The sequence below is a fragment of the Opisthocomus hoazin genome, chromosome 3, assembly GCF_030867145.1.
Source record: "Opisthocomus hoazin isolate bOpiHoa1 chromosome 3, bOpiHoa1.hap1, whole genome shotgun sequence".
Taxonomy (NCBI): Eukaryota; Metazoa; Chordata; class Aves; order Opisthocomiformes; family Opisthocomidae; genus Opisthocomus; species Opisthocomus hoazin.
In genome coordinates, this window is record NC_134416.1 from 23913374 (window position 1) to 23939502 (window position 26129).

At 37.2% G+C, this 26129-nt stretch overlaps 1 protein-coding gene across 50 annotated transcripts in view; it reads right to left on the reverse strand.

Moving 5' to 3' along the window:
- RIMS2 (regulating synaptic membrane exocytosis 2) overlaps positions 1 to 26129 on the reverse strand; it is a 534102-nt gene that overhangs the window by 42613 nt on the left and 465360 nt on the right. For 47 of the 50 annotated variants that reach the window (XM_075415724.1, XM_075415741.1, XM_075415702.1 and 44 more), the window contains one exon: positions 13542 to 13783. The exons of 2 other annotated variants lie outside the window; for them this stretch is intronic. In XM_075415724.1, the coding sequence (XP_075271839.1) occupies positions 13542 to 13783 (242 nt within the window). The remainder of the gene's footprint in view (positions 1 to 13541; positions 13784 to 26129) is intronic. One more of the 50 variants, XM_075415703.1, reaches the window with a different exon arrangement.

Below are 26129 nucleotides of genomic sequence, written 5' to 3' on the forward strand. Positions count from 1 at the left end.
CTCAGAGTAACTAATGTGGAGATAGAGGCTGCAGTAGGATTTATATGCAGGCAAGTATTATGAGCACATTAGTCTGCTATCCACCTTATCCTCCCAAATTTAATTATCTTTGTGGTCTGCTCATTCAAATGTAGATTAAATTAGCCAAGGCATTATAAAACTACAAGGTGTTGTAGAGGGTGCACATAGGCAAATAAATCCTCCATCATGGAGGGGTGACTGCATGAAACTAGTTTTTTCAGGCTGTATTTATAGGACCAAAGTCTACAGGGGCAGGGCACTGACTTGTAACCATCTTCATGATTTCTTAGCCCACTCCCTGTCACTATTTTGACCCAAGCAAGGCAAGTTTGCCCAGAAAGCAGTTCAGGAGACAGCATGGGCATGGGTGGATTCCAATAGATCTTAGGAATTATGCGATCCTGTTCTGAGGAAAGCTTAAGATAGTTTAGCCATATGGACATCAGACAGATCTTGCTCTCAGAACCAGAGACAGACCCTGGTCTTTTTATTTATCTATACAGATGTAACTTTAAGTGGTCATAAAATTGAGAGTCTTAGAGGTCTCTCCAGAAGGAGACCTTCAGATTCCTTTCAATATGTACTGAGTGTCTTCAAAGGCCAGATGAATACAGGATGGCACCAAGGTAAAATGAAATGACAGAAATTTTCTTTCTCAATCCAAGAAAGCTGAGAATATGCAATATGGACACAACTGGCACATGTTTGGTTTCTTCTCCCCCCTGAGAAGACACAAGCATGGTGGCAAAAGCCAAGATCCAGGTTGGGCCATGTGAGAAAATTCATTTCAAAATTGCAAAGAATCCTTTTACCAGTGGGGTTCTGTTCAACAATTCCTATAATCTGCCAACACGCTGCATTAAAGTACTTGCTTAAAGGGAACAGCGAAAGGGGTGCAAGTTAATGACTTCTACTGTGCACTGAGCACTTACAAACCTCTCCATAAGGAAGCTGCTGAGCTGACTGATGTGTTCATTTGCATGCAGCCTGACCTCTGATGGGTAGCTCTTGCTGGCACCTGGCTCTGTCAGTACATTAATGGAATACAAGGAGTCTCTTAGCTTGTGCGCCAGCTGAGAAGTGGTGCTTTTAAAGGTAAATCCTATGGCAGTATGGTCTTCAGCCACTGGCTAGCTGATGGAACAGCACAGTGGACTGTTCTCTCTAGACTTTTATGTACTTCACCTATTTAACCGCAAGTGATTTTCTGTGCTTCCTGGCATTTCTATCCCTTTACTGATGAAGACGTGACTTTGGCTATTGATAAGGTGGTGAAGTCAAACTACAAAGGGTAGTAATGGCAGCAGCGAGACAACAGAAGGTTTTCTCTAGTTCTCATCCTTTAGTGGTCCTAGCAAAGAAAGAGAGCTGAAGAAGAAAACAGGGTTGCTTTTGTGTGAAAAGTGGATTCACATGTCTTCCCTCCCTTTGTGAGGGTCAGTATCCCTCAAATGTACCACTAACTTCAGTGGAACTACTCATATGCTCAACAGCAAACACATGTACTCAGCTAATTTCCAACATTCAGAAATAATATTCAACCTCAAAAATAAAATCAGAATGTCTTTACAACAGGCAAATATTAAAAAGTCTTTCCAAACCTTTTTCTTCCTCCAAATTACACATATTCATACAAAACAATTTTACTTGCATCCTCTGGATGGGAGCTCAATTTTCAGCCAAGTGATGCAACTCATGGTATACAGATCACAGACTGAACAACTTTTCAGTTGTGTACAAATTCCACCAAGGAACCAACTGAAATGACTGCTCTGCAGGTGGGCCTGAGAACAGCAGGGAGCTCGGTAGAACTTGTGAAACAAAGAAGATGTATCTGAGAAAGAGTGACATAACAAGCAAATATAGCTGGTAGCAGGGAGAAGATGTTTCTTGCCTGATTAAAAGAAAAGCCCATTTTGGTGACACACAGGCAATGCTTCTAACCAGACCTTCACATTCAATAGTGGTCCTGGTTTAGTTTTGAAGACCCTTTCAGGATGCGTGAATTTTCACATGATAATGATTCTCATCTGTGAGTTTAAGGTTTCAAAAATACTACCCAATATTGCATACTCTTGAAATGACTGAAAAAGTTAAAACAAACATTAAAAAAGTGATGTCAAAATTATAAAATATTGACATTTAATCAAGTCATAATGTTTTATATGAATGTTTTTTGCAAATAAAGGTACTTGTTATCGATAAAATTCAGAAATCAGTGAGTACATTACTTCAGTTATTAAAGGAAAACAGATCTGTAAAGAATTTTTCTGATGTTCATATATCATAGCATATTTTTATGCTGTATTATAACAACAGAAGAATAATGCCTTGCTAGAACATGTAATTTACAGATTTTAGAACACCTACAATGCATATTTTCTACAAAAATCAGTTTTATTTTGTAAGGGGTTTCTGTGTTAAATTTTCCACTTGATACAGTAGTTAAATACAGCACTGTCTTAATCATGGCAGGTTTCACACAAAATATTAGATTAATTTTACATTTTGAAAAAAAGATCCACCTTATAAAAAACTCAGTAATATTGGTAGCTATTAATTAATTTAGTTAATCACAGGGAAGTAATTTTTCCTTCACAGTACAAATTTGTTCTCAACAGGTCTTACTGAAGCAAATAGTGACAAGAAGAGTACTTATTACTGTGAATATTTTCAATTAAGACTCAATGTGATTTCACAGACTGAGCTAAAAATAGTTTTTGCTGGCACCAAATTCTACCTAGACAACGGCAAAACCGAAGTATTAGAGTATGACAGTTACAAAACTGGATAAAATCTGAATCTAACTTTTGGAGCAGAGTTTTAATTCATGTAAGATAGCATACACAGTTTAACATTTCATATCGTAATGAAAATGTCCTGACAGTAAAAAAATTCAATGTAATTCACACAAACATTTTCAAGCATAGGAAAAACTCCTAAAAATAGGTATAAAAAGTCAGAGCTTCTCCTGATGTTAAAGAAACTATGTTTTGATTACTTTACAATAAAAAATATGACTGTTAAGACAATATCTCACAAAGGTTCTGTTTATCTTATGCAAATACACAAAGAACCATACACAAACTATTTAGCTGGTGTGGAAAAATAAATTTTTTTGCCTTTGTTAAGGAATCATTCACCTTCTCCTAAACATGCTCCATTAAGAATGGTTTGAGAACAACCTGCATGTTTTCTTTCTTCTGTCAGATGTTCTCAATGACAGTTTTTTTGCTTCTTAATATATTCCCTGAGCAGGAAGAGAGAGTTCAATTGAACTTACATAGGCCTAATAGTGTTAGAGAAAATCCTATCACTGTTCAAGCAGTAATCAAAATGCAATAACAAAACCTGTACTGACATTTAAGAAAAATCTTGAAGCAATTCCTCAGTTGTAAGCTAACATATAGAACATCGTAGCAAAAATATACAGTTCATCAGTGTACTCCTTGAACTAGTTTCTCAAGCTTGCACTGAATTTAGATGCACTTGTGACGTCTTCAAAACCCTGACTATCCATTGCCAAAGGATTTGGTAATTGCTAAGTATAAGGATGTGTTTTACTTCATCAAATTGAAAAAAAAACCCGACAACTGGAGTTAACCAATAGCATAGTTAAGAAGCACAATGTACACCCAGAAAGACAGAAAGAATAATTTCACAAATTCTTTTTTGTTGTCTTGTTAAAGCATGGAACAGGTACTTCACAAATTTTAGACTTATATTCTGATTCTCCATTGACTTCTGCTGGTCTCAGGTAACTTCTCTTTCCTGTTTGTCTCTTATTTTCCCCTGTGCTTGTCTCACTTCTCTATACAGACTGCAAAGGTCAGATATGAATAAAAAATGGTTTAAACATGGATACAAGTGCCTAAAATACACAGGAATTTATCTTGTGATTCCAAAGAAATAAGCCTGAAAATTCCTGCTTATGGCTCTAGTGGTGCCTAAGTTCCTCCAAATCAGCTTTTTTGTGCTAATTTTCCCCCTCATTTTGATTCTGTGCATGTTGAGAAGCTACTGGCTTCTGCCAACGTGGAGACAGCAGTAACCTATCCTAGACATCAACATTCAGAAAACACAGGTCCTGCACATTCTGCCTCAGGCACAAATCTGGTAAGCTTTACAAACTGCGGCTACAGGATTCTGCTGAAGGAACACTGCTCTCTTTAATTGCATCTCTGGAGAAGCAGAAACTGAGTGTCAGTTTTGTGTTGCAACCAAGAGGACGTATCCATGATGGAAGGAGGGTTCAGAGGCCCTCCCCCGCTGGAGAAGACTAAAATATTTCCCACTTTCTTGGAGAGTACCTGGCACATGTCATCTGACATGTACCTGACATGCACTATTTTGCAAACTGAATTTTTTTTAGCACCCAAAAAAAGAAAAAAGAAAGAACCAATAGGTCAAATAAAGCATTGATCAGAGAGCTGTGACTGCAGGCTGATGGTTAGGGCTATTTTTTTGTGAGTAGAGGGTTCAGCTTCCTGATCCAGTGGTCGCTTCTGTATTTTCTGTGAATCATCACTGGTACACTTAGCTAATTTTAAATTACTCTGTTGTTAATATAAATTCTCCTATTAAGTTTTGAGTTATAGTGTCATCACACTTCTTCCATGGAAGACAAAGTCGATGTAAATGGTCTGGAGATGCCTAGGAGGTCATCCTAGTCAGTATGAGGGACATTAGCACAAAGATTCCAGAAGTATGAAGAGCCTACACGACTGTATTCTCAGCATCCACATGATTTCACATGAGCTGTATATCCTGTGCAGTGTTTAAAAGTGGGAGTAGTGTAAAATTTACCTCCCCGTTTTATCCTATGGAGAGTACAGGTTATGCTTATTTAAACACTGGCATACAACAGCCAGCTGAAAATGGCAAAGTGAGAGTGCAGTAAATCTGAACTTTTATAATACTTCAGCATCCACCTAATTTGCATACCAGTTGAGGCCAGAGAGCTGTTCTGAATTAGTCTGCAAAGAATCCCTCTAATACCACCTTTACTTTTGGTGTTATTTTCATGATTTTTTACTTTCAGGTAATGATTTTATAAATTACCTTCTATCCTTACAAAAAGAATTTCATTTATCAAAAGGGTATCAATAGTATTGCTGATTGCACAGGTGGTGTTAAAGACATAAACTCAATACTGAGGTATGACTTGCTAAAGGACCTTTGATATTGCATTCCATTTAAGTACAAGGAAGGAAATCCTGTCTTCATTATGAAATTTTAGATCAAAAAAAGATGCAGCCCTGATCAATATGTAAATACAAATGTCATATTTATTTATTTTTGGTGCCAAAACCATGCTTCTGATAACTGTACAAGAACAAAGTACAACAGCCTGGCTCCTGCTGGCCTTTGGAGAGCTGAAGTAAATCTCCCTTCACGGCACCTTGTTATTTAGTGAAGGTGGTTCACAGAGCAATGTGCAGGTGAGTATTATCCTTCTCAAGCAATACAAACAGTAGTCATTGAGGTGGCTATGTAAAAAAATGACATAACTAGAAAAATTATTTCAACTGGAAAAAAAACCCCTGAATTTTCCTCCCTAAAATATGAACTACATATAGCTACAAAGAACTGTAACTACAGGTAAGTATCTTAGACATTTCAGGCAAACTGAAAACTGAATAATTGTCAGAGTAAAAGTATGAAATTGCCACATAAACCTCTTCTTTTCGCTCCTAAGTTTCAGTAGGATGAAGCCAGAGCCCTCTTTCATGGAATATTCACATATATTATATCACACGTTAACTAAGGGATTATAAAATCCCCAGCAGGGTTTTTAAACTCAAAATGTCTTAGGGAAAGCCAAAATTATTCTGTTGAATAGCTCTCTAAAAAAGAAATGCTCACCAGACTGAATTAATTCAGGAAGGACTGTGATGGGTTTTCCCTACGTAACAACACAAAGAACAAATCTTGTTTGCTGTGAAAACAGAAATAAAAGAGCTTTTAAGTTTTTTGATGAAATGTATACTTTTGTTTAGGAGCGATGTTATGAGAATTCTTGTGCTCTGAATAAGATAGCTTAGCAGTATTCTTACCAATAAAGATCACCCTACATTTCTCTCTCTATTTTTACCACTAATTATGGAAAGAAAAAAATCTTGTGGAAGGTCAAGCTAAATGTTCTGATCTCACTTATAGCTTTCTCTTTTTTTTCCCTTATTAATGAGATCAAGTGGTAATATACTTCAGTTGCTTTTTAAGGACAGAGTTGGCAACACAGAAATAATTTTTGAAAATGTAAGTAGAGGTTTTTAATCATATAAATGCCTACAACCAGGGGATTTAGTTTTACTTCTGCCACAGCTGGAAACCTCACAGGTATATATCTCACTGAGTTGGTGATTCCATATTACAACTGCAGAGAATTTCAATGAGTAATTTGTGACTTGGGCAGTATTGCTCAGTTGGTGTACATGATCTGCACATTTTGTCCCAAAATTAGGCTTTTTATTCTTACTTCCTAGTCTCATTACAGGACTTCCTTCTCATCTGCATGGAATTTCTGCCTATATATGGCACAAGGTGTCTCCCATGCTTTGTGTGTGAGAAGTGTCTTCCAGAGGACTTCTCTAAGATCATACCTAGCACTGCCTGGAGTTCAGTTCTGACACATCAGCTGTGTATTTCTTTTTACTGCATCAATCTCTCAAGAAGCTTTATGAAAATACAAGGACTCAAACGTATACCTACCTCCTCTATTGAAAATCTGTTGAGGAGAGTTGCATAAACTTTGTACTGCCTTATCTTCTTTCCTAGTCTTTTCCTACATGTGGAGGAAAGCAATTTAAAAACAAAAATCTGCCACCTTAGTATAATATATATAAAGCCTGCATAGTCAGCCTTTTTAATTTGCAATTAGAGTCTATTTATTTAGTAGCATACTCTCCAGAGTTTACTTAGTAAAAGCTGATTAATGCTCTTGGTAATGTCTTTATTATAATGGTACTTTCTCTTTGGTAAAGGATTCAGGTCACAATTCTCAACTAATCAGTAAAACAAATTGGCCTTAATCTCTTGTCAACTGCTAATCCTATATTTCTATCAATGTAATATGGGTTTATTTTGAAACTAAATCAGATTACACACCAAGAATACTGAAACAAATGTAATACTACATATTAAAGCAATTTCTTAACATTAGCAATCTGTCTCTGAAATAGGAGAGGAAATAAAACCCCAAACAAACGGCTTGCTTTAAATCACCTGAATTATATATGTGATTTAAAAAAACGTAAAATACATGGCCAGATTAAAAATAATGAATGATAGTTTTGGATGCCTTTTTGGCCATATGAATTAGTTCTAGGGATAGAATATAACAATGTATATTATGAAAACAAATACATTTTTAGTTCAGTAAGTTGTCTGCTTACCATATTCTATATCATTTTAGACAATGAAAGGCAATCAATGCGGTTTCTTCTTGTAATTAATCATCTTCTTTTTAATAGGAAACATATGTACTCTATGTGTGGTAGAAGACTGTTGGTTTTTTGTATAAATCCAAACTCTGAATTGAGAAATGTGAAAATCCGTACAAGACCAAGACCAATGTTCCCAACAGATTCCCTACAATTGTTCCAGTGATTGGGGAAATTGCTTTACAGGCTACATGGTTGGTTCATGACAGACATAACTGAGCCTATTCTACTTATGAATACAGCACTTTAGACCATAGGTTCAACACCCTACAAACCATATAGAACCCAAAATTTGGCTTTTAACATGCAGAGAAAATAAAATCCCACTCAAGCATTTTGCTCTGAGAGACCTTCTTCTCTTACATTTCTTCTAAGAAAAGATGTAGCCATAAAATAAAAAAATTTCAAAATACTTTGACCTCGTTTCATTGGGGTTACCCTTTGGACCTCTCCAGAATTTGTTGAAATGCAAGTGCCTCTTTTTGATGAATGTTATTTAATTCTCTCAAGGGCAATCATCATCCTATTTGCACTGAATCAACTGATTTTTGCACTTTTTCTGCAGAGAAATATAACTTCAAGAATATACTGCCATAGTTTAACCCCACCAAAATTATAAAGGATATTAAGAGAGCTCAGAACACTGTGGCACACTGTCCCAAAACTCTGCTTCTACAGCCCTATAATTTTATGCCACATATGGTGTCCTGCCGAAGTTTTTTGTCTTGCTAAAGAAGGGACAATCTGTATCTTGGTCGCTAAAAATATAAAAGCTTTTTGCTTCTAATGAGATTTTCATAGGTTTTGATACTTGTCTATGTCTTGGTTGACCTTGCATAGTTTTCCAATAGTTTTCCAATGCTTTCCTCTAACTTCTGTCTTGTGAGAATTCCGCTATTAGAGAGAGTAATTAGCTTAGATGGAGCAACACGTCGCTACAGAGAAGCTGCAGTTCGGGCAGTGTCAGTTGACCCCCCGTGGCATCTGCTAGGTTTACATGTGCAGGGCCCTCTGGAGCACTGCACCTTGGAGTAACGCTCTACAGAGACACACACGAGAAGTTTATTGCTATTCAAACACATGGATACTCCCCTCTGCAGGCGTTACCGCACTGGTCACTCTCAAGTCATGCTGTTACATGCTTTTTGTCATCTAATTTAATAGATGTCATCTATTGCAATCATATACCCAAAGATGTCATGGGACTCCATCTCTGAGAGTGCGCTGGACTCTGTACATGTGGCTGAGTCTACGTACACACAGGAAATGTTTTAGTATGTATGGTCCATGGTATGGTCCAGATTCTAAAAAAAGTCTTGAAAACATAAGTTAAACTGCCTAGGCTTTTGCATATAATCAGCCTACAAACACAATAGGTCTTGGCTAGCTAAAGAAAAGCCAAAATATTTTCCCAGCTGAAGGAGAAATGTCAGCTAAAAAAGGGAAGTCATCCAGGTATCCACCTGCCACAGACAGTGCATGTAAGTTGAAAGCGAGATCTAAGATACTGTAAGCAGAAGAGGGGAAAGACTTCACTCATAAATGAAACATAACGGAGAGTTACAGGTCTGCACCTGTAAGCAAGCCTGATCATCAGTTCCCTCAAGGCTGTCCAGCAGGAAAAGGATTGCGTTCCAGCTGTGAATAGCTAAGCAAACACTGTTAAGATGCTGCTTGGGGTTTGCATTTTGTATTTTATTTCCCTCTGTAAAGCCGTCTTTTCGAGGAATAATGCCTGTAGAATCAGGACCTGAAGGTTACAGCATAAATCCTTGTTAACCTGCCAAGTGTTAGCTTCTAGGAATGACTGCGTGACTCAAGTGTAGGGAGTATTCCTTTAGCTATTTTTCTGTAGCACTGAAAAGGTGCAGGAACCAGAACTAAGATAAATTCTGATTTACCTTGCTAGTATACTCTATAATATCTTATCTTTCACTGAAGTCGTATCTTAAGTAGTAGTTACCTTAAGTAAAATTACTTTTGTGTTATCCAAACATTAGCTTGATTCCAAGCTTAAAAAAATTGCAGGAATTTCCAGGCTCTTTTTTTTTTAATTGCTTTGAAATAAATCAAATTAGTGCACAAATTATTGATCCTGTTTATTCTTACACTTCAAATTTTCATTAAATCAAATAATAGGAAAGACATATCACAGAGTGATACACATTGTTAAAAGGAGTATGAGCTTTTAAAAAATAAATTACAAGTCTCCTTTAAGCTCAAATGGAAACCAGAGAATGAGTGTCATCTATTTTTATTCATGTTTTCTTTATTCCTGTAGTCTGAACATTGGCATTTTTCTGCTCTTTCTTTTCCCATAACAATAGTGATCCACAGAGCACCACTTCAGACCTTTTGTGTAATGGATATGAGAACACACTTGGATTCTCTTGCTATGATACTCTGAAAAGAACAGGTCCTAGTGCCTGTGTTAATGAGGTCAGATCTTGTTAACTTCTTGAATTGTTATTTTACTCTCATAAATTACCCTTAATGGGCTTGGTCAGCAGAGTTACTGGATTAGCAATTTTCTAGGCATTGAAGACTGTACGTGTGAGAGGAAAAGAACATTGCTTATTCAGATTTTTGTTATACTTCAGAAGTATTCAGTTCTCTCTCTGGAGGCCTTCCATCACAGAATTTACATTTGCCATAGTTACATGAAATCCAAATACCGTTGTTAGGTGGTTATTATTATTATTAGTAGTAGTAGTAGTAGTAGTTGTTGTTGTTATTGTTGTTGTTATTGTTATTATTACAATTACTCCTTTTACTCCCATGTAAACCAAATCAACATATCCTTTATCTGCAAAAAACCAAACAACTGTTCCCACCTGTATACACTAAAAGAATTATAGACCAGAAGAAAAATACTTTGCTGTATGTATTTTGAGTGTCAATCTCTTAATATTATGCCAAATAACAAGAAATAACATAAAATTAATTCAAAAAGACTGTAAAAACGGACCTTTAAAGACATTTATTGTAAGCCTGATTCAGTCCTGAAAGCATTTATGATGATGTACTTTCAAAAAAATTTCTGGCATAGATTTAGTTATAAGATATGAATGAAGAAAACCACTGAAATAGTTATGCTTTACAAGACACTTGAAAAAAGCTTCAGAGATAGTGAAGGGCGTTTCTTCACTGACTTCCACATGAGCACACAGTTTATAAAAGGCTAGTTGCTATAAATATGATCATAATTTTCTATAGAAGTAGTATTGTTATCTCATGATATCAGAATGCTTTCTCAAGCCTGATACATAAGGAGATAATTAACTGGTCAATTGAACAACATGACTTCTGCAGAAACTACCTAAGAACCGTTTGGCCAGTTTCTGTGTGGCACCAGTGCCTTGCTGCCTGAGCAGCCCCTGCCTCTCAGTTCCAGAGAACTGTGCTTACAGGACGTCTACAGCACATTAGTGTTTTGATCCCAGCCCTTGTGTCAATGCTTGTACCAATACAGGGTTCCTTGTGCAGGCACTTACTGTCTGAAAACATGAACATGATGAGAGAAACCAGGGAAATTTATAAATTAATTAAATACATTAACTGCAAGTTTTAAGTATCTGGCGTTCACGTGTAGCACTGGTGTCCAATATTGCCTTTAAGGTGTGCTGATGGATGCTTAAGACATGTAAAACACTTCTTCATGATGTGACCTCCCCCTCACCCACCCAACAGGCCATCACCTTGTACCACTGGAGCCACAGCACCATACACACACTTCATCCAGGGGCTGGCATGTGGCCGCAGGCTTGCTCACCGTATGACCAGCGTGCTTGCATCACCCAACTATTCAAATGATGCGCGTGCCCTGTTAGGCGCAGCCATGTGGCCACCAGGCAAGGCCCCTCAGGAGAGCTGTCAGATAGGGCAGTGGGAGCTGGTGTGTGGTCATAACTCTACAAAACAGCCCACATCCAACCGATACCCGGGGGACCTTTCCCAAAGGCAGCGGGAGGTGTGCTGGCTGCTCCCATCTGGGCCAGGTGCGGGCCAGGGCTGACCACAGAGCTGTCCCAGAGAGCAGCCGAGGGAGAAGGGCTGCCAGCCAGAGCCGTGCAGGCTCCCCTTGTTTCTGCTGCTCCTCTAACATCACTGAAATACAGCTCCTTATTCAAAAGTTTTTCAGAACACCCCATTCACAGTCAATGAGTGAAGTGACCTTGAGTACTTTTGAAAGAGTTATATTTCACATTTGTTCCTGACTTGAGTTGTTGGGCAACTGACTGGATATAACAGAGAGAAAAGCTTCAGATTAAACATCCCAAATGACTAAAACAGCATGATATTGAAATCAAATCCAGGCAAGCCACACAATACAGATTATCTCTAGTGCTGAGACACACTTGAAGAGCATACAAAGAGGTGACATCCTTCATTTAATATCTCGTACAGTAAGAGAGACCAGATTAGATCAGAACTAGTAATGTAGTGCATTGTGTTTGTCTTGATATCCAAATACATCAATACAGCTACACACCCGTGTACTATCAATCACATGAGTAAAATATATATTTCTAGGTGAGCAAGTAGCTAAGTTTTTTTCTTTCTCAATGATATGCTTACCGGGTCTGTATAAAGACAACTTCATCTTTTGCCTTGCATTCATCTGAACTCAGAGATAATAGAAATGTATATGAAACTGCCATTTCCATAACCTGCGAGTTGCTCAAACATGAGACTGCTGCAAAGACTTGCCTACTGATGGAGTCATCAGTGTCTGCCTGAAATTCAGAGCTTTCGTGATAAATGTTCTTTCCTCTCTTCCTCTTCTTTCCCTTCTGTCTCATATCACATTCAGTAAGAGGCATGCGTAAGCTCCCTGCTCTCTTTCTGTACTCCTTCTTCTGCACTGTTACCCCTCTTGCTTACCCTTCCTTTCCCTTCTTTTTTGCTTTACTCTTTCCAGGTACTTTACATGTCCCTCCTACAAAAGTTTACTTACAAAATTTACTACAATTTTTGACATTGCAAATCATCGTTTTGCTCCATTTACTTGTACATTAAAACTCTTATCACTTTGGTTTCACAATATAAACTGCAAACTTCCCAGAGAACTGAAAAATCTCTTATCAGTGTTTCAGTGGTGGTTAGCACAACGGAGACCTTTAGATGGGGTCACACATAGCTGAACACTATAAACTTAGGTTGAATCATATGACAATATTACAACAGTTTTGCTTAAATACTGAACATCCAATATATCTTACGCATATCCCTTAAAATATATAAATATGTAAGTGCATAACTATATAAATTGCTCAAACACTTTTTTATATATATGTCATTTAAATAAAAGTAATCTTTTCCAAGTTAAATACACTTGTCCTATACAGCTTCCTTAATTGACAATGAGAGTTTTTCAGAGTGCATTATATGGATTTTCCCTGAAATAGGAGGAACGGAAAAAACGCATAAGGTTTTAAATTCTTTAGGCATCAAAGCAGAAAAACTCTCCATTTTTGCTAGGTTGAATTTTCAATTTTAATTTTAAGTGAGATAAACAGAAACAAGGAAACTTAATAGTGATTGTGAATACACTTGTAGGCTGAAAAGAGGTGAATTAAAAAGCAATAAACCAGTTCTACTCATTAATAAAATATAACACATCATTTTGTTCAGCAAAATTGTTTCATTTCAAAATAAGGTGGCATGTTCAAATGTGAAAAAAAAACACATATGGAAATATACAAACACTATTCGTGACAAAAGCAAAGGATCTTTGCAACATTTCAGTGACCCTTCATGAACTCCCAGTAAGGGTTCCCCCCAAACAGAATTACAGCAGCTCATGTTGGCTCCTGAGAAGCAAGGAATTAGTGCATTAAACAGGTTCCAGCAAGCAGAAAAGAAAAGCCTCAGTCCAACCTGAAAAGGATCTTTGCTAAAAAAAAAGCCAGTTTAGTAAATTTCCAGAGAAAAAAGATCTTTGACCATTTTCTTCATTCTGTAGAATGTTGTCGATTAGGCAACTTCAACAGGATATCCAAATGATTAAACTGCAATACATACATATTATGTACATTTAAATTATAATTTGAGAGGGGAAAAAAATCCAGTTCCTACCAGTTTGGCTGAGTTGTGACGTGCTACGGCTTTTTCGCGAGAGACCCACGATGGCGACCATCTTTGCACCGATGCTGGAGCGTCTTTTTTTGCTGCCACCACCAACAGTGCCCACTGCTGTGTCCGACTGGCTGCCATCATTCTTCTCTAGTGTGTACATGTCCCCGCCGATGCTGGTGCTCTTGGTCATGTTCTTTCCTGAGGCGCCCATCTGTCTGCTTTGCATTTTGGATGTAAAGACACTGTCAGCCAGTGGATGGGTAAACAGCGCAGACAAAGAAGAGTAAAAAGGGGAAGACAGAAAAGGACAGGTTTCAGATGGAAGGTTTTGGGAGACTGGAGGTGCAAAAGCAGCTAATTCACACAGGTAGGGCTTGGTTTTTGACAGGTAAAAAGGAGCAACTTTAATTCTAGGTTCCTCTTTAGTCTCCTGTAAACATACGTGACTCATCAAAATTTTGTTTTAAGTAATAAGCTCTTTACTGATTGTCTTAAAACACATTACCAACAAAACTCTCTCAAAGAATAAATACATCAGTATATCATATATAAATTTTTTGCTTGGGAAATTTAAGTTCTGCAGTCAGTGCTGTGCCGCTCTTCTTCTCTCGTATAAACACAAAAATAATCTATATTCCTCTGGGAAACATATATTTGGCTTATTACTGAGTGGACAAGGATATCAGTCTAAAGCCAAGCTTTGGTTTTTAAACATGCAGACATTTCAAGCATGTTTTCAGTACTCTGGTTTAGCTCAGTCATTCTATAATATTGATGAAATTACACAATAATAAACAGCCATAGGTTTTTTGCTCCCTCTCTTCAGCAATAAATACAAGTATTATATATGTATTTCATACAGCACTTGGCTGCTATGTGACATAGATCATCATTACTGATAAAGTGGAATTTAATTCTAATATACCTTTCGTCCTCATTTATAGACTGTTTTTACCTGCTCTGCATAGCTGCATCAAAATTATCTGCTGCAACATTTCACAACATGCCCCAGGGGCACCTGATCTCCCAGTGGTCCAGGCTAAGGGACCCTTCTTTAGCACAGAACTGACGATCTACAATGATGACAGTAGTACCTGTCCAAATTTTGCCCTGACTTCTAACTGGTAGGTGTCTGGACAAACATCCAGACCTGGAAACTCTGCAGCACCTGTGGGCCTGAGAATACATAGAGAGTGTTTCTATTTCAGTGAAGTTCTTGCACAGAACTTAGACCTTTACTATTCTGTTCAATACAATGAATCTCACTGAAAAGTACCCGCTAGATGCAGTCTTAGACAATCCACAAAACAGTGGAATATTTTTGGAACCAAGGAAAAATACTAATTTTTGTGTTAAATCACTACCATGTAAAAGGCTAACAAAGAATAATTCTGTTTTGTAAACAGATTTTCAAAAACATGCGAAGACTATTCCTACAGCTTTATTGCTTGGTAAATGGCTCTACAATAAACTTCAGTGGGCATAGCCATACTCTTTTCCCCTTATCTATAATAGCCTGAATCTGTTTCAAAAAAGAAAGGTTTTATTGCTTCTTTGTGAAGTTTTATAACACATGTTCTGCCACACAAAACTTCACTGTGGAGCTCATGCAGTACCACAAAAGCAAAGGGATCACTGGGTCTCTTCCCACTGACTGAAGGGGAAATGGGGTCAGGCATCAGGTTTGGAACAACACTGCAACTATTTAAGATATTGTAGAGGTACCCATAAAGTGCTTTGCTCTTTAGTTGACAGCTGCATGTGCAGGAAGGCACAAAGTGCTTGGAGTCAGGTCACAACACAGAGGAAAACATAAGAGCTAGGTTATAGAAGAAGTGGACCTCTGCCATCAAGTAAAAGAATAAAAAATGAGGTATGCTTCTGAAGGAAGATATAAGGGAAAATACGAATGAAAGTTTGGTTCAAGATATGGAGAGGCACAAAAACGAAGCTGAGAGAGAGAGACTCAGTGGCTTTGCCTGGACAGACAATAACAAATGACTGCAACACAGTAGTAACCTGAAAATTTTTTTCTTATGCTTTTCTAACTGTTTTTGTTGTTCAATGTTAGTACACATTGACTCACATCAGTACATTTAACACTAATGAAGGAGTAGGGTAGGAAGTGAGTAAAGAGGAAGGCAGGGAAGGAAAAGAAAGGTGCATCTCTATTTCTGGGGCTTTTCAGCACTATAGTAACTTACTTGTAAGATGATAACATCACATGCTTTATTTTCTTTCAAACTAACGCATTTAGGGATTGATTCACAGAAATGAGATGCCACAGAAACTAAATCCCAGTTTCAACACTATCTTGCATATATGAAATAATAAGGAGATCTAGGAAGAGCAGTGTTGGGAAGAGTTGGCATTTTCAACTTTATCTTATGCAAAATTTTTCTAAGAATCAGAATTAGAGCCGCTTATTAAGTAATGTTGTCTTTAACTGAAGTTCTCTAAGGAAATATGATTAATGTGACTGTGTTTTCTGTCAAGTCTCTCTCTTTTCCATATTTTTTAAAATCAGTTCAAATTTGACACAGGAGGAGAAAACTAGAGCTATTTAGTTTCTAAAACTGTTTGAAAAACAGATCCCTGGAGAGAGATCTTATGAATGCCCCTTTGGGGAAACAGTGTAGTAGAAGTCATTACTGAATCTCTGTTATTTCATGTGGGAGCTCATTTGCACAGCACAGACTCATAGGTGAAGTAACATTCGGACTGCTTGCAGAACAACCTATTCCAACAATCCATTTATTGATAATGATATCCAGAAAATCAGTGGGTTCCTGTCATATTTATTAGTAGGAAGTAATAATTATGGCATTGCTTTAGAGGTGATACCAAAACTTCGGAAAGGTCTTATGTCATAGCAGTGAAACCAGAAATATTCTGTTTTCTCATAAAACTTACACCGAGGAGAAAGTTCCCATTTCCTGAGTCTAATGCACCTTTGAGGTGCTTCCAGTGTAATCTCTCAAGATGTTTAATTCTATTTAAGTGCAATGGATTACAATAATTAAATGATGGATTACAATAATTAAATGATTAAAGAAATCAAGTGCTTAAAAAGGTTGGCCTGCAAAGCTGCTATAACTTCACTAGGTATCAACTATGAAAACACTATGCATTACAAAAATTTGCCCCTTGGCTGCTGTGTAAAGGCTTCTGTACCACAAAATGAAGCTTTGCTCTGTACACCTGCCAAAAATGAGGTAGACTTCATTCAACCACATTCTTTTGACCAGCTGAGAAAAGTAAGAAAGTGAATTCAAGTAAGGAAAAAGGGATTTAGATTTAGATTTAGGTTTGAGTGGATATACCACATACTATTACAAATAACTAATATAGAATTAGCATTCACGCAACTGGTTTTTTTTTCCCCAGTAGACTTCTAAAAACATTTGCTTTAATTAAAAGTTTGTTGTTATTTTTTTGCCCTCTGTAAAAGCAGCAGAGAAGACATCTTTGCTATGCTCCCAACTAGCAAAAAGGTCTTGGAGAAAGCCATCACATAGCAGTAGTTTTTTTTTACCTCAATTCCTCTCTCACCAAAAAAGCTTTGAGAAATAGGTACTAGGAGAATTCTGAATGGCTTATAGAACCTCATAGTAAATCTGCAGTGGTCATGAGCAAGCTAAGTCCTTTTCAGCACTCTGAAAAGGCCATCCAAACCCTAGCTCGCTAATTATTCTTGGTAGACACTTGGTATCCTCATCAGTGAAGACATCTTTCTACCCAGACTGTCTTCTGATAGTGCCAGAAATGGAATATTCCCACAAAAATAGTGTGTTGTATGTCAGATTTAGTTCCTTTCTGAGGTAATGGGAATATAAGATGGACTTCAGAGTAAAAGATAGCAAATCCTACAACCTTTTCTCTTAAAAGGAAACAGAAATTACTTATGCATGAAGGTTTTTATACAGGTACATATTCACAAACATAATCATACACACACACATCCAGTTAAATATGTATAACAAAATTTAAAAACTAAGATTAAATAAAAGTAATTTATGAAATGATAGGAGTCAAGGAATAGATATGTACTAAAACAGGGTTCTCAAAGTGCCTTATAAGATATACATTTAAAATTATCCTCTGCAAAGAGAATATGCAGCCAGGTGGGGGAAAAAACCTGAAAATTAAATAAAGGAATTAATTATGCTAGTCCCAATCACAAGAGCGTAGTGGCATATTAATAGCCCTTATTAGAAACAAAACAAGAACAAAATCATCACACAACCACAGCTGCATGGCAGCCCAGAGCCTACAGCAACTGCCGGGTGAAGGTGAAGCCAGGCCACTATGGCTTATGGGGACCAACTAGTCAACCAGAGCAGGGTGATGGGCAAAGCTCACACAGGAACGTGGCTTCCAGCATTAACCCTAAAGTCAGGAAACTCCCTGAGGACACCGAGAACTGCTGACAGGTCTCTGTCTGTGTAAGCAGGCTAGAAACTCTAGTCAGATGTTTGAGTTTTCCAGTGTACAGAGAAAAAGGAAAGATTTCTCTGCTCTGCCTTCAACTCCAGTCACTCTCTTTACTAGTTTTTCTTGGTTGTGAGAAGTATCTCTACACACCCTTCCTAAAATACAGTATTCCTCTGTGATCTCTTCACAAACAAGCAGAAGGAATACTCAAATGCAAGTTAAATGACTAATAACAGCTAAATGTAAAACAAACCCTGAAACCTGATCATAAACTAAAACAGTCTACTTAGAGCAAGCTCAAAATAAGTATTAAGCATATTTGTATCTTCCCAGGTGACAATTATTCCAGATAGTCTGGATCAAGTTTGGCATGTCAGCTTGCTGTGTATTTTACAGTTTATTTTCTTAACTTTAACTGTTTGTGGCCACCTACACTATGGATAAATTTTAGAGGAATATATTCTCAAACCTAAAGCAAAAAGTTCTTCAAAACAAACGAGAAAAATAAGGCTTTAGAAAAGAAATAGGAGTAAGACATCTATCAATATTCATAATTTAAAGCCAACAGTGGGATAAAACAACTGTAAGCACCAAATATTATTCTTTAAAATATATACATACTAGCCAACAGAAGGGAGTCAGCCTGACAGATATCTATGACAGGAAATTTAGTGTGGTCCTTATTGCTGTTGAAGACTGTGCCACGTCTACAGTAGTTAGTAAAATGGCTCAGGCCTGTTCTGTGACCTTGATAGCCTTGCATACACACAGCTAGGTTACATCCTTCCCGAAATAGGGTTTTCTCAGGCATGCTGCCTGGAACAAACAGACCCTGACCTGTGCTATCTCCTGCATTGTGCCTGGGCTGAATCAGGGGCACCTTATCAGTGCGTCCAGCACAAAGCTAGGATAAGAGGACAGAAACTGTTTAAACAACATGGAAGATCATGGGACAGGGCTTAAGACTATGTCTTCAGACATAGCCTTAAATTGCTTGATGATACTACAGATCTCAAACTGGTGTCAGATCCTAATGTTCTACAGGTCAATTCTAGCCCATAAGCTTTTTCTGAATGCTTTTAAAGAAAAACAGTAAACGAGTACAAAATTGCTATTCATACATAGCCTTCTGGAAAAAGTAATATTATATTTCTGGATTTCTTAAAGACGTTAATCTTCAAGATCTCTTTGCAAAGACCTCCTTGTTCTCAAAACAAAGAGTGCAATTATTCTCTGGAATCAAATTTGCTGTCAAGGTTTTTCATACTCCTATGATATCAGGTAATCAGAAACCACCTTGTTTTTCTCCCCCAGTTTGTCAATATCTGAGCTGAATTACAGAAAGATTAGAAAACACTGTCAGAGAAACTGTTCCAAAATACAATGCCTAGGTCTGGCTACTTGGAAAGTGATCCCTTCTGGAGCTGACACATAGCGAGAGGGGAATACCATAAAGTGCCTAAGGAAATCTTCACAGTAGGGAAGCAGAGAAGCGGGTCTCACAAGATCTTTACTTTGGTCTTGGTATCTCCTGCTTTAGACAGACCATTTCCTTGATATCTGACCAAGAAGGAAAGCAACTGTTTGTGAGGTTAAGAGAGGGAAGATTTCACAGTGCAAAAGGAACCTGCCCTACAGGCAGAGAACCTTTTGAAGCCACTGCTTACTATGCAGCAGTATAGGTGGGAAATCTTGTGCCAGGTAAGATGGACTGTGCTGTGGGAAACGCTCCAGATCCTAGATGAACAGTTTCTGCATAAAGATGGTTTACTGAAGAAACAAAGAAAAAAACAAGTCAGAACCTTCATCCAACCTCTCCCAGATTCTGACTGACTTATTGCTGCTTTAAAGGTGTTTAACGAGCTTACAGAAGGTGCTAGTTTTAGAACTAATTGACAATATTGTTGGCTGCTAATGTATTTTCCATGAAGCAGTTGCAGACTCACAGAATCCTCATTGTTTCATATGTACCTAATGAAAAGTCTCGTCCTGTTTCCGTAGCTAAAATCTGCAGCCTTTGGCTGTACCTTCTGAACCAGCTGCAGAGTTGGGTGGCATCTCACTAGTTGGTCAGATTCTTGCCTATGGAAACAGGAACTTTTTGTAGAAACTGCCTGATTAGTATGGTAAGTGCCAGATTTCCTCAGGAACCTTTTTTTTAGGCCAGAAACATGAAACAAAACAAAACAAAACATAAACTAAAAAAAACACTGACACCTGGGAGACCTTATACTTTATCATGCCTGTTGAGACTTACAGGATGTGGCAAACCAACCAGAACAGGGATGGACAAACTAAAGACAATGACTCCCCTTAAATCTGTTACTGCTACAAAAAACAGTTATGAAGTCCCATAGGTTAAAGAACCTCATTAAGATTTTTGCAGGCATCCTACATTGTTATACAGGGCTGTACTGCCTATTCTTTCTGTACATTAAGCAATCCAACAGGCAGCAACGAACAAGGCTAAACTGGGAAAATACACTGACTTAGTCTTTCTCTATAGACAAGAAAGACAAATGACAAACAGGCCCAAATCCAAATCTTAGGGCACCAAGATCATTTAAAAAACACAGATCATATACTTTCATACATCCTTTGCCACCATCTCATTTTTCTCTTCTTGAGTTATCAAAATGATAATTAGGCTCTTGTAAAGGGAACATCTCTCTTTCTCTGTATCTGGTTTGTTGAGTAATATCACAATCAATCTGCCAGCTCAATAGAAGTCACAGTGCCAGGAACCCCAGCCCTGTAGCTTAGCTGGTGACTTGCTGAACTGAACAGTCATTTCCCATAACCCATAATTCAGCATTTTCTCCCACCTCTTTCTCTCTCTGATCTTCCTTCCATCATCTTCCTCACTAACATACCAACAAGACAGATATTTAGTGTTGGTAGATGTAGAAAAGCTTCCCCTTCCCTCTTCAGTACCCTGGTAAGTTGACACCACATAAGCAGGGTTCTGCAGGAGTAAAGTACTACTAATGTTACATAAAACCGACATTTAAATCAGGCTCTAGCCCTGAACCTTAACAGTCTGTGGCAGAAAGCAGCACAGGGAGCAGTACAGGATTCTTACACTCAGTGACTCCATGATCCCTAACAAACTACTAAGAATATAACATATTTTACAAAGAATAAATAAAACTGTTATTCTATCTGTTTCTAAGACTGACAGATTAAAATTATTATGACTATCTTGTTGTTTTTTTCACTTACCAACAAATATATTTTACTAAAACCAGTATTGTGAAGCACAGGCAATTTTCCAATCTACAATATTATTAATATTTTTAAATGTTAAGATGATATCAAAACTATCCATTGTACTGTATATTGTTAGTTGGATTTTTGTGGATTTTGTTTGTATTTTTGCAATTGTCTTTACAGCAGAACTGGAAATAAAAACATACGATCTTGTTGCTCTCTCATAAGTGCATTTATCGGAGAATCAGATTTACACTTAAGTCATCTGGCAAATCTTGCAGGTTTCTCTATTTCCCAGTGCAAAGTCTTCCCTGTCATTTAGCTTAGTTCTCTGATAATGATCCCTAACAAAAATAATCTACCTGCAATAGTAAAAATCCACTTTGCCAAGTGTGGAGTACACCTGTGTGCTGTGATGTCCTAGGGAAAGGATTTTAACTATTTTTCAGTTGTTGTAATAGATATTTTCTAATACATGTCTCGTGTGAGACTGGAAGACCCACTAAAGACTTTGTTTTTGCTTTTTACAAGCAGGAGAGGAATTGTAATGCCATTCTTAATTGACAACTCATCTGGAGAGACTCTCATTTCATTAATTTGCTGAATAAATTTAACAAAAACAGCATTATGGGGACAGCTGTGATGTAGGAAATAGCATTTCCATGGGAACAATGCTTCTGGCCAATGCATGTACTCATCTGCTAATTCACATCAAAAAGAGACACTGCAGATTTCAAATTATAATGACCTAGTCTCCTGAGATTCACTTGGTCAAAAATTATCCTGTTAACTTAACTGTGATATAAATCTCAAATAGCTACTGGACTGACTTAATTATTAGGTTTATTATATTGAAGTCATAACAAGAAAATTTGTGGGAAACAATAAAGCAGTTATTATAATGTATTTTGTTATGCATATTACTATTAAAGGAAAACTTGTGTGCACATCTCAAAAGAAAAGTAACAATATTTTTATATGAAGTATCTGTTTCAGAGGTCTCTTTCATTACAAATCAGAAATATCTCACCTGTTATAGTATATAGGTTGACTTGAACTGATATTCCCAAATCTGCTAGATTTCAGGCTCTGCATGCTGTTTTATTATTATAAATTAATAGATGTCTAGCTTTTTCCATATCGTGCCTAGTATGTTTATTTAAATAGGAACAAATTTCAAAACTGTTTGGGGTCAGGCCATTGGATTACTTACAAACATTGCCACAATAAATGAGTGAGACAGAAAAAAACACTGTAACAGATAACAGTTTCCAAATGCTAGCAGCTGAATTCTTCACAGAGCTTCAGAAATTTTTTGATAAAAGTTCTCGCCAACTCAGAGAGAGCAATTGGCCATTTTTTTATATAAAAATACAATTTATAAAAATTCTTAATTTATAAAAACATTTAAATTTTAATTAAATTTATGTTATAACAAAAATTATTATATTCGTATTTACTTACTGTTGACAAGCTTTCAAGCTTTCCTTTACAAAGTTACAGAAAATCTATTACCCTGCTAACACTAATGAACGTTTGCAGAAATCCCTTCCTTTTATACAGTGAACCAAACCAGCGATTTTCTATGTGTGAATGCAAAAGAAGGCTAGTGAGAAAACTAGCTGAAGTCCAAAAGTCTTGCATTGGTCAGCTGTCATATTCACTTGTAAATACAAACAGTCCATATGAGCTCTGCAGGCTTGGCAATAAAGTAGGCACATTCCAAGCAAAGACAGAGTCAGTTTTGAATAACATCCAAAATCTTTGAGTTTAGAAAGTGTCTTCTTTACCCGGCCTGGCAAAGAAGCAGTCGCATTTGTAAAATCAGGTTAACAACGAGCTTGCCAAATAAAAACTGACAGTGAGCAACCTGATTTAATTGAGAGTGTCTCTTACAGAAATGCACCTTGCATGTATTTAATCTGAAAGTTAAATGCTATGTTCTTATTCAAACATACTGTTGAATTACTGTCTTCCAACAGAGGCAGGAGAAAGGGGTCATTCTGTTTTCTGTATTAACGCTGCTAAGTCACAAGCTATACTGCAGCCTTGCTTAGGGCTGCCTGGATTTGTTCCTTCAAGGGCTGAAAAGAGCTCTATGAAATGAAAAGCAAGCAGTGAATTGATAAACCAGACTTTAAACCCATGATGTGCCCAAGACCTAAAACCACCAGAGAAATAATGTAAAATCAAGTTGGGAAAGTGAGAAAAATTTCAAACTTGAAGGCAGAAATGCTCAAAAATATACAGAGCTAAGAGACATCATGTGCTCTCTCAGGGTAAGTGGAACCATGATTTGTCATCTTTACTTGCTAAACTGAAATTAGCTATAAGGAAGATTTTCTTATTTAGAAAACACATTGACAGCCAGAAAATTTTGGAAGATAGACATGCAGGAACTGGATAGTATGTGCTACTGAGATTACATTAAGGGGAAAATCACATAAGACACAGGGAAGAGCCAGATGTCCTGAAAGGGATTTATTTAAGTAAATTGCTGTAGTCAATATGGATTTCACTGTAGCTGCATCTGTACTTCACTCTTGAAAGACTGGATTGCTTTGATTAGTACTGCACAATGTGGATATGCTCATGCTCCTTGTACTGCTTATGTGTATGTGTGTGGCAGCGGGCGTCTAAAGAATAAAGCTACTCTGACGTTTCCTTCATTCCTTGTAAATTTAGGTTGCTTGAGGACTCAAAAAGATCAGGGTCAGAATAGGCACTGCTAGCATTTCACAAACCCATAGCATCTCTCTGAATTGATCTTCTGGGACTGAGAGCTAAATGGACATGAGCAAGAGATCTGAAGCCATAATTACCTCAGCCAAAGAGACATTATCTGGGACATCATGACCTTGCCTGTCTGACTTCTGTCACTTTGACAAAATTACTTTGAGTCACTTTGGGCCTCTGAGGGAAATTAGAAAAGCATACAGAAAGCATAAAAAGAAATTGTTGTCAGGAAATTTGGCTTACATCTTTCTGAACACAAGTCTGCAAACTTTGTTTTTCTGACCTGAGGAGGAGAGATCTATAACCAGAACTCCCTGCTGAGGCAATGTGCACATTGCACACATTTTACCTTGGGCCTCCACAGCAATCGTGCTCATGTTATCGCTACAATCTGGGAGGCACCAGGCTCCCAGTGGTATCTGTAGGGAAATATACAGGCTTATATCCTACTAGAGGCCACCTGATGACAAATCTCCCAGCTTGTTTAGGTAGTACCTTGTGGACTTAATAGACTGGGTACGAACACCATGTGGGTACAGTGATAGTACTGAACCAAAAGGTTCAGATGCTTGGTCAAATACCGTTAAAATCAGACAGATGGACAATGTCCAACCACTGCAGTATCATCTTACCATAGGTATTAAGTAAGCAATAATAAGACCAGCCTTGGCCCCTGACCCTGAGTTAAAATATTATAATTGCCAGATGGGTCTGGTAATGTGGTTCAACCAATAACTATGTCTTAGAAATACTCTTATGAGGTATCTAGAAGGAGTTTATATTTGTTTCGTAGAAGGCTAAGTGATAAGCTTATTAATTATTTTTTAATGAAAAACATTTAGAGGAATCAGAAAAGGAACTATATTATTTTTACAGAGTTTATCACTTTTCTATTAAAATAATACTCAGGTAAAAATACAGAAAACACACAGCACTAACATACAGAAAACATACAGAACCACAGAATCATAATTGCAAAGTAAGAAAAGCCTGATGGGCTTCAACATTCAATTCCTTGTTTTTATAAGTCTCTACCCCACACTTAGTTGTTGCTATTGCTGTTCTTGTCCACAGGCCTGCTCTGCTCAATCCTATACAAATAAGGATAAAAACGTCTATCTATTGAAGAACTTATGATTGAATCTAGTTTTAAATATGTTCAGCAAATGAGTCTTTTTTAACACACTTAAAGGTACAAAAACTAATTTCAACATTTGTATTTGTTTCAAGTCCTTATTTTAATTTTTCTTTTCATCCCTAATTCCCTGCATGTCTCCAGAGCTTTCCGTGAGTAGTTCTGGTTTTATGTTTGTTTGGTTGGTTGGTTTTGGTTTTTTTAAACCACTGATGCACTGTTTTTAGAGACCCTTTAATAACAGGAGTACATCAGTGCTTTCTGGATTACAGGTCAGAGCTGAGTCAACAGAGGTTGAAATGCAGGCTGTATTTCATGAAGAGGGAAGCAGTCTCAATGATACTGTGTTGTTGTCAAAGAAAAAATGTCTGAGTTCCCTGCTTGGCAACACATATCAAAGCTGCAGACTGTTTCAAATGATGTATTTTCACTGTTCACTTGTTAATAATGTGTACTTTCAAATTCATTACTTTATTATTTCCCAGTGGATCAAAATAAGTTTACTAGCTGTAAAGCAGTCTGTACATCTTTTGTACTTACTCCAAAGTAACAAAAAAAAATTGGTCTCCAAGGGTTTGATAGATGGTGATGAATAACTTAGGAACAGGTGACTTTGCTAGATTTCTTAAATTATTTGTATTCTACTCTCCATACAGATTTCACAACAAATATATGAATTCATATAATTCCTTTTGAACCATTTATAGTTTATATCCTTTTCCATATTTTTTCAGAAGTCACATCTAATTTTCTTCCATTTGTCACCTGTGAAAGTGTGAAGAACCAAATGCCCAAATTATTGACTGTGTGTGTTGCTACAGACCCAGTTGTTACATGAACCTAAGGCTGTTGAAGATTTGCCTCAATGTGCAATGTTGAAGTTAAAAAACTTGCATCAAAAAGTAGTGAGTTTTAATCTATGCTTCAAGCAGGGCAAGAATTTGCTGTGAACTGCTAACGGACTCTACACAGCCCACTATTACTAATGAAATCCTACTGATAAAAAAGCTTATTTTAGGTCCTTTGACTTCAGAGTCACTGACTGGCAATACGCAAGCATCTCTCTGCTGATC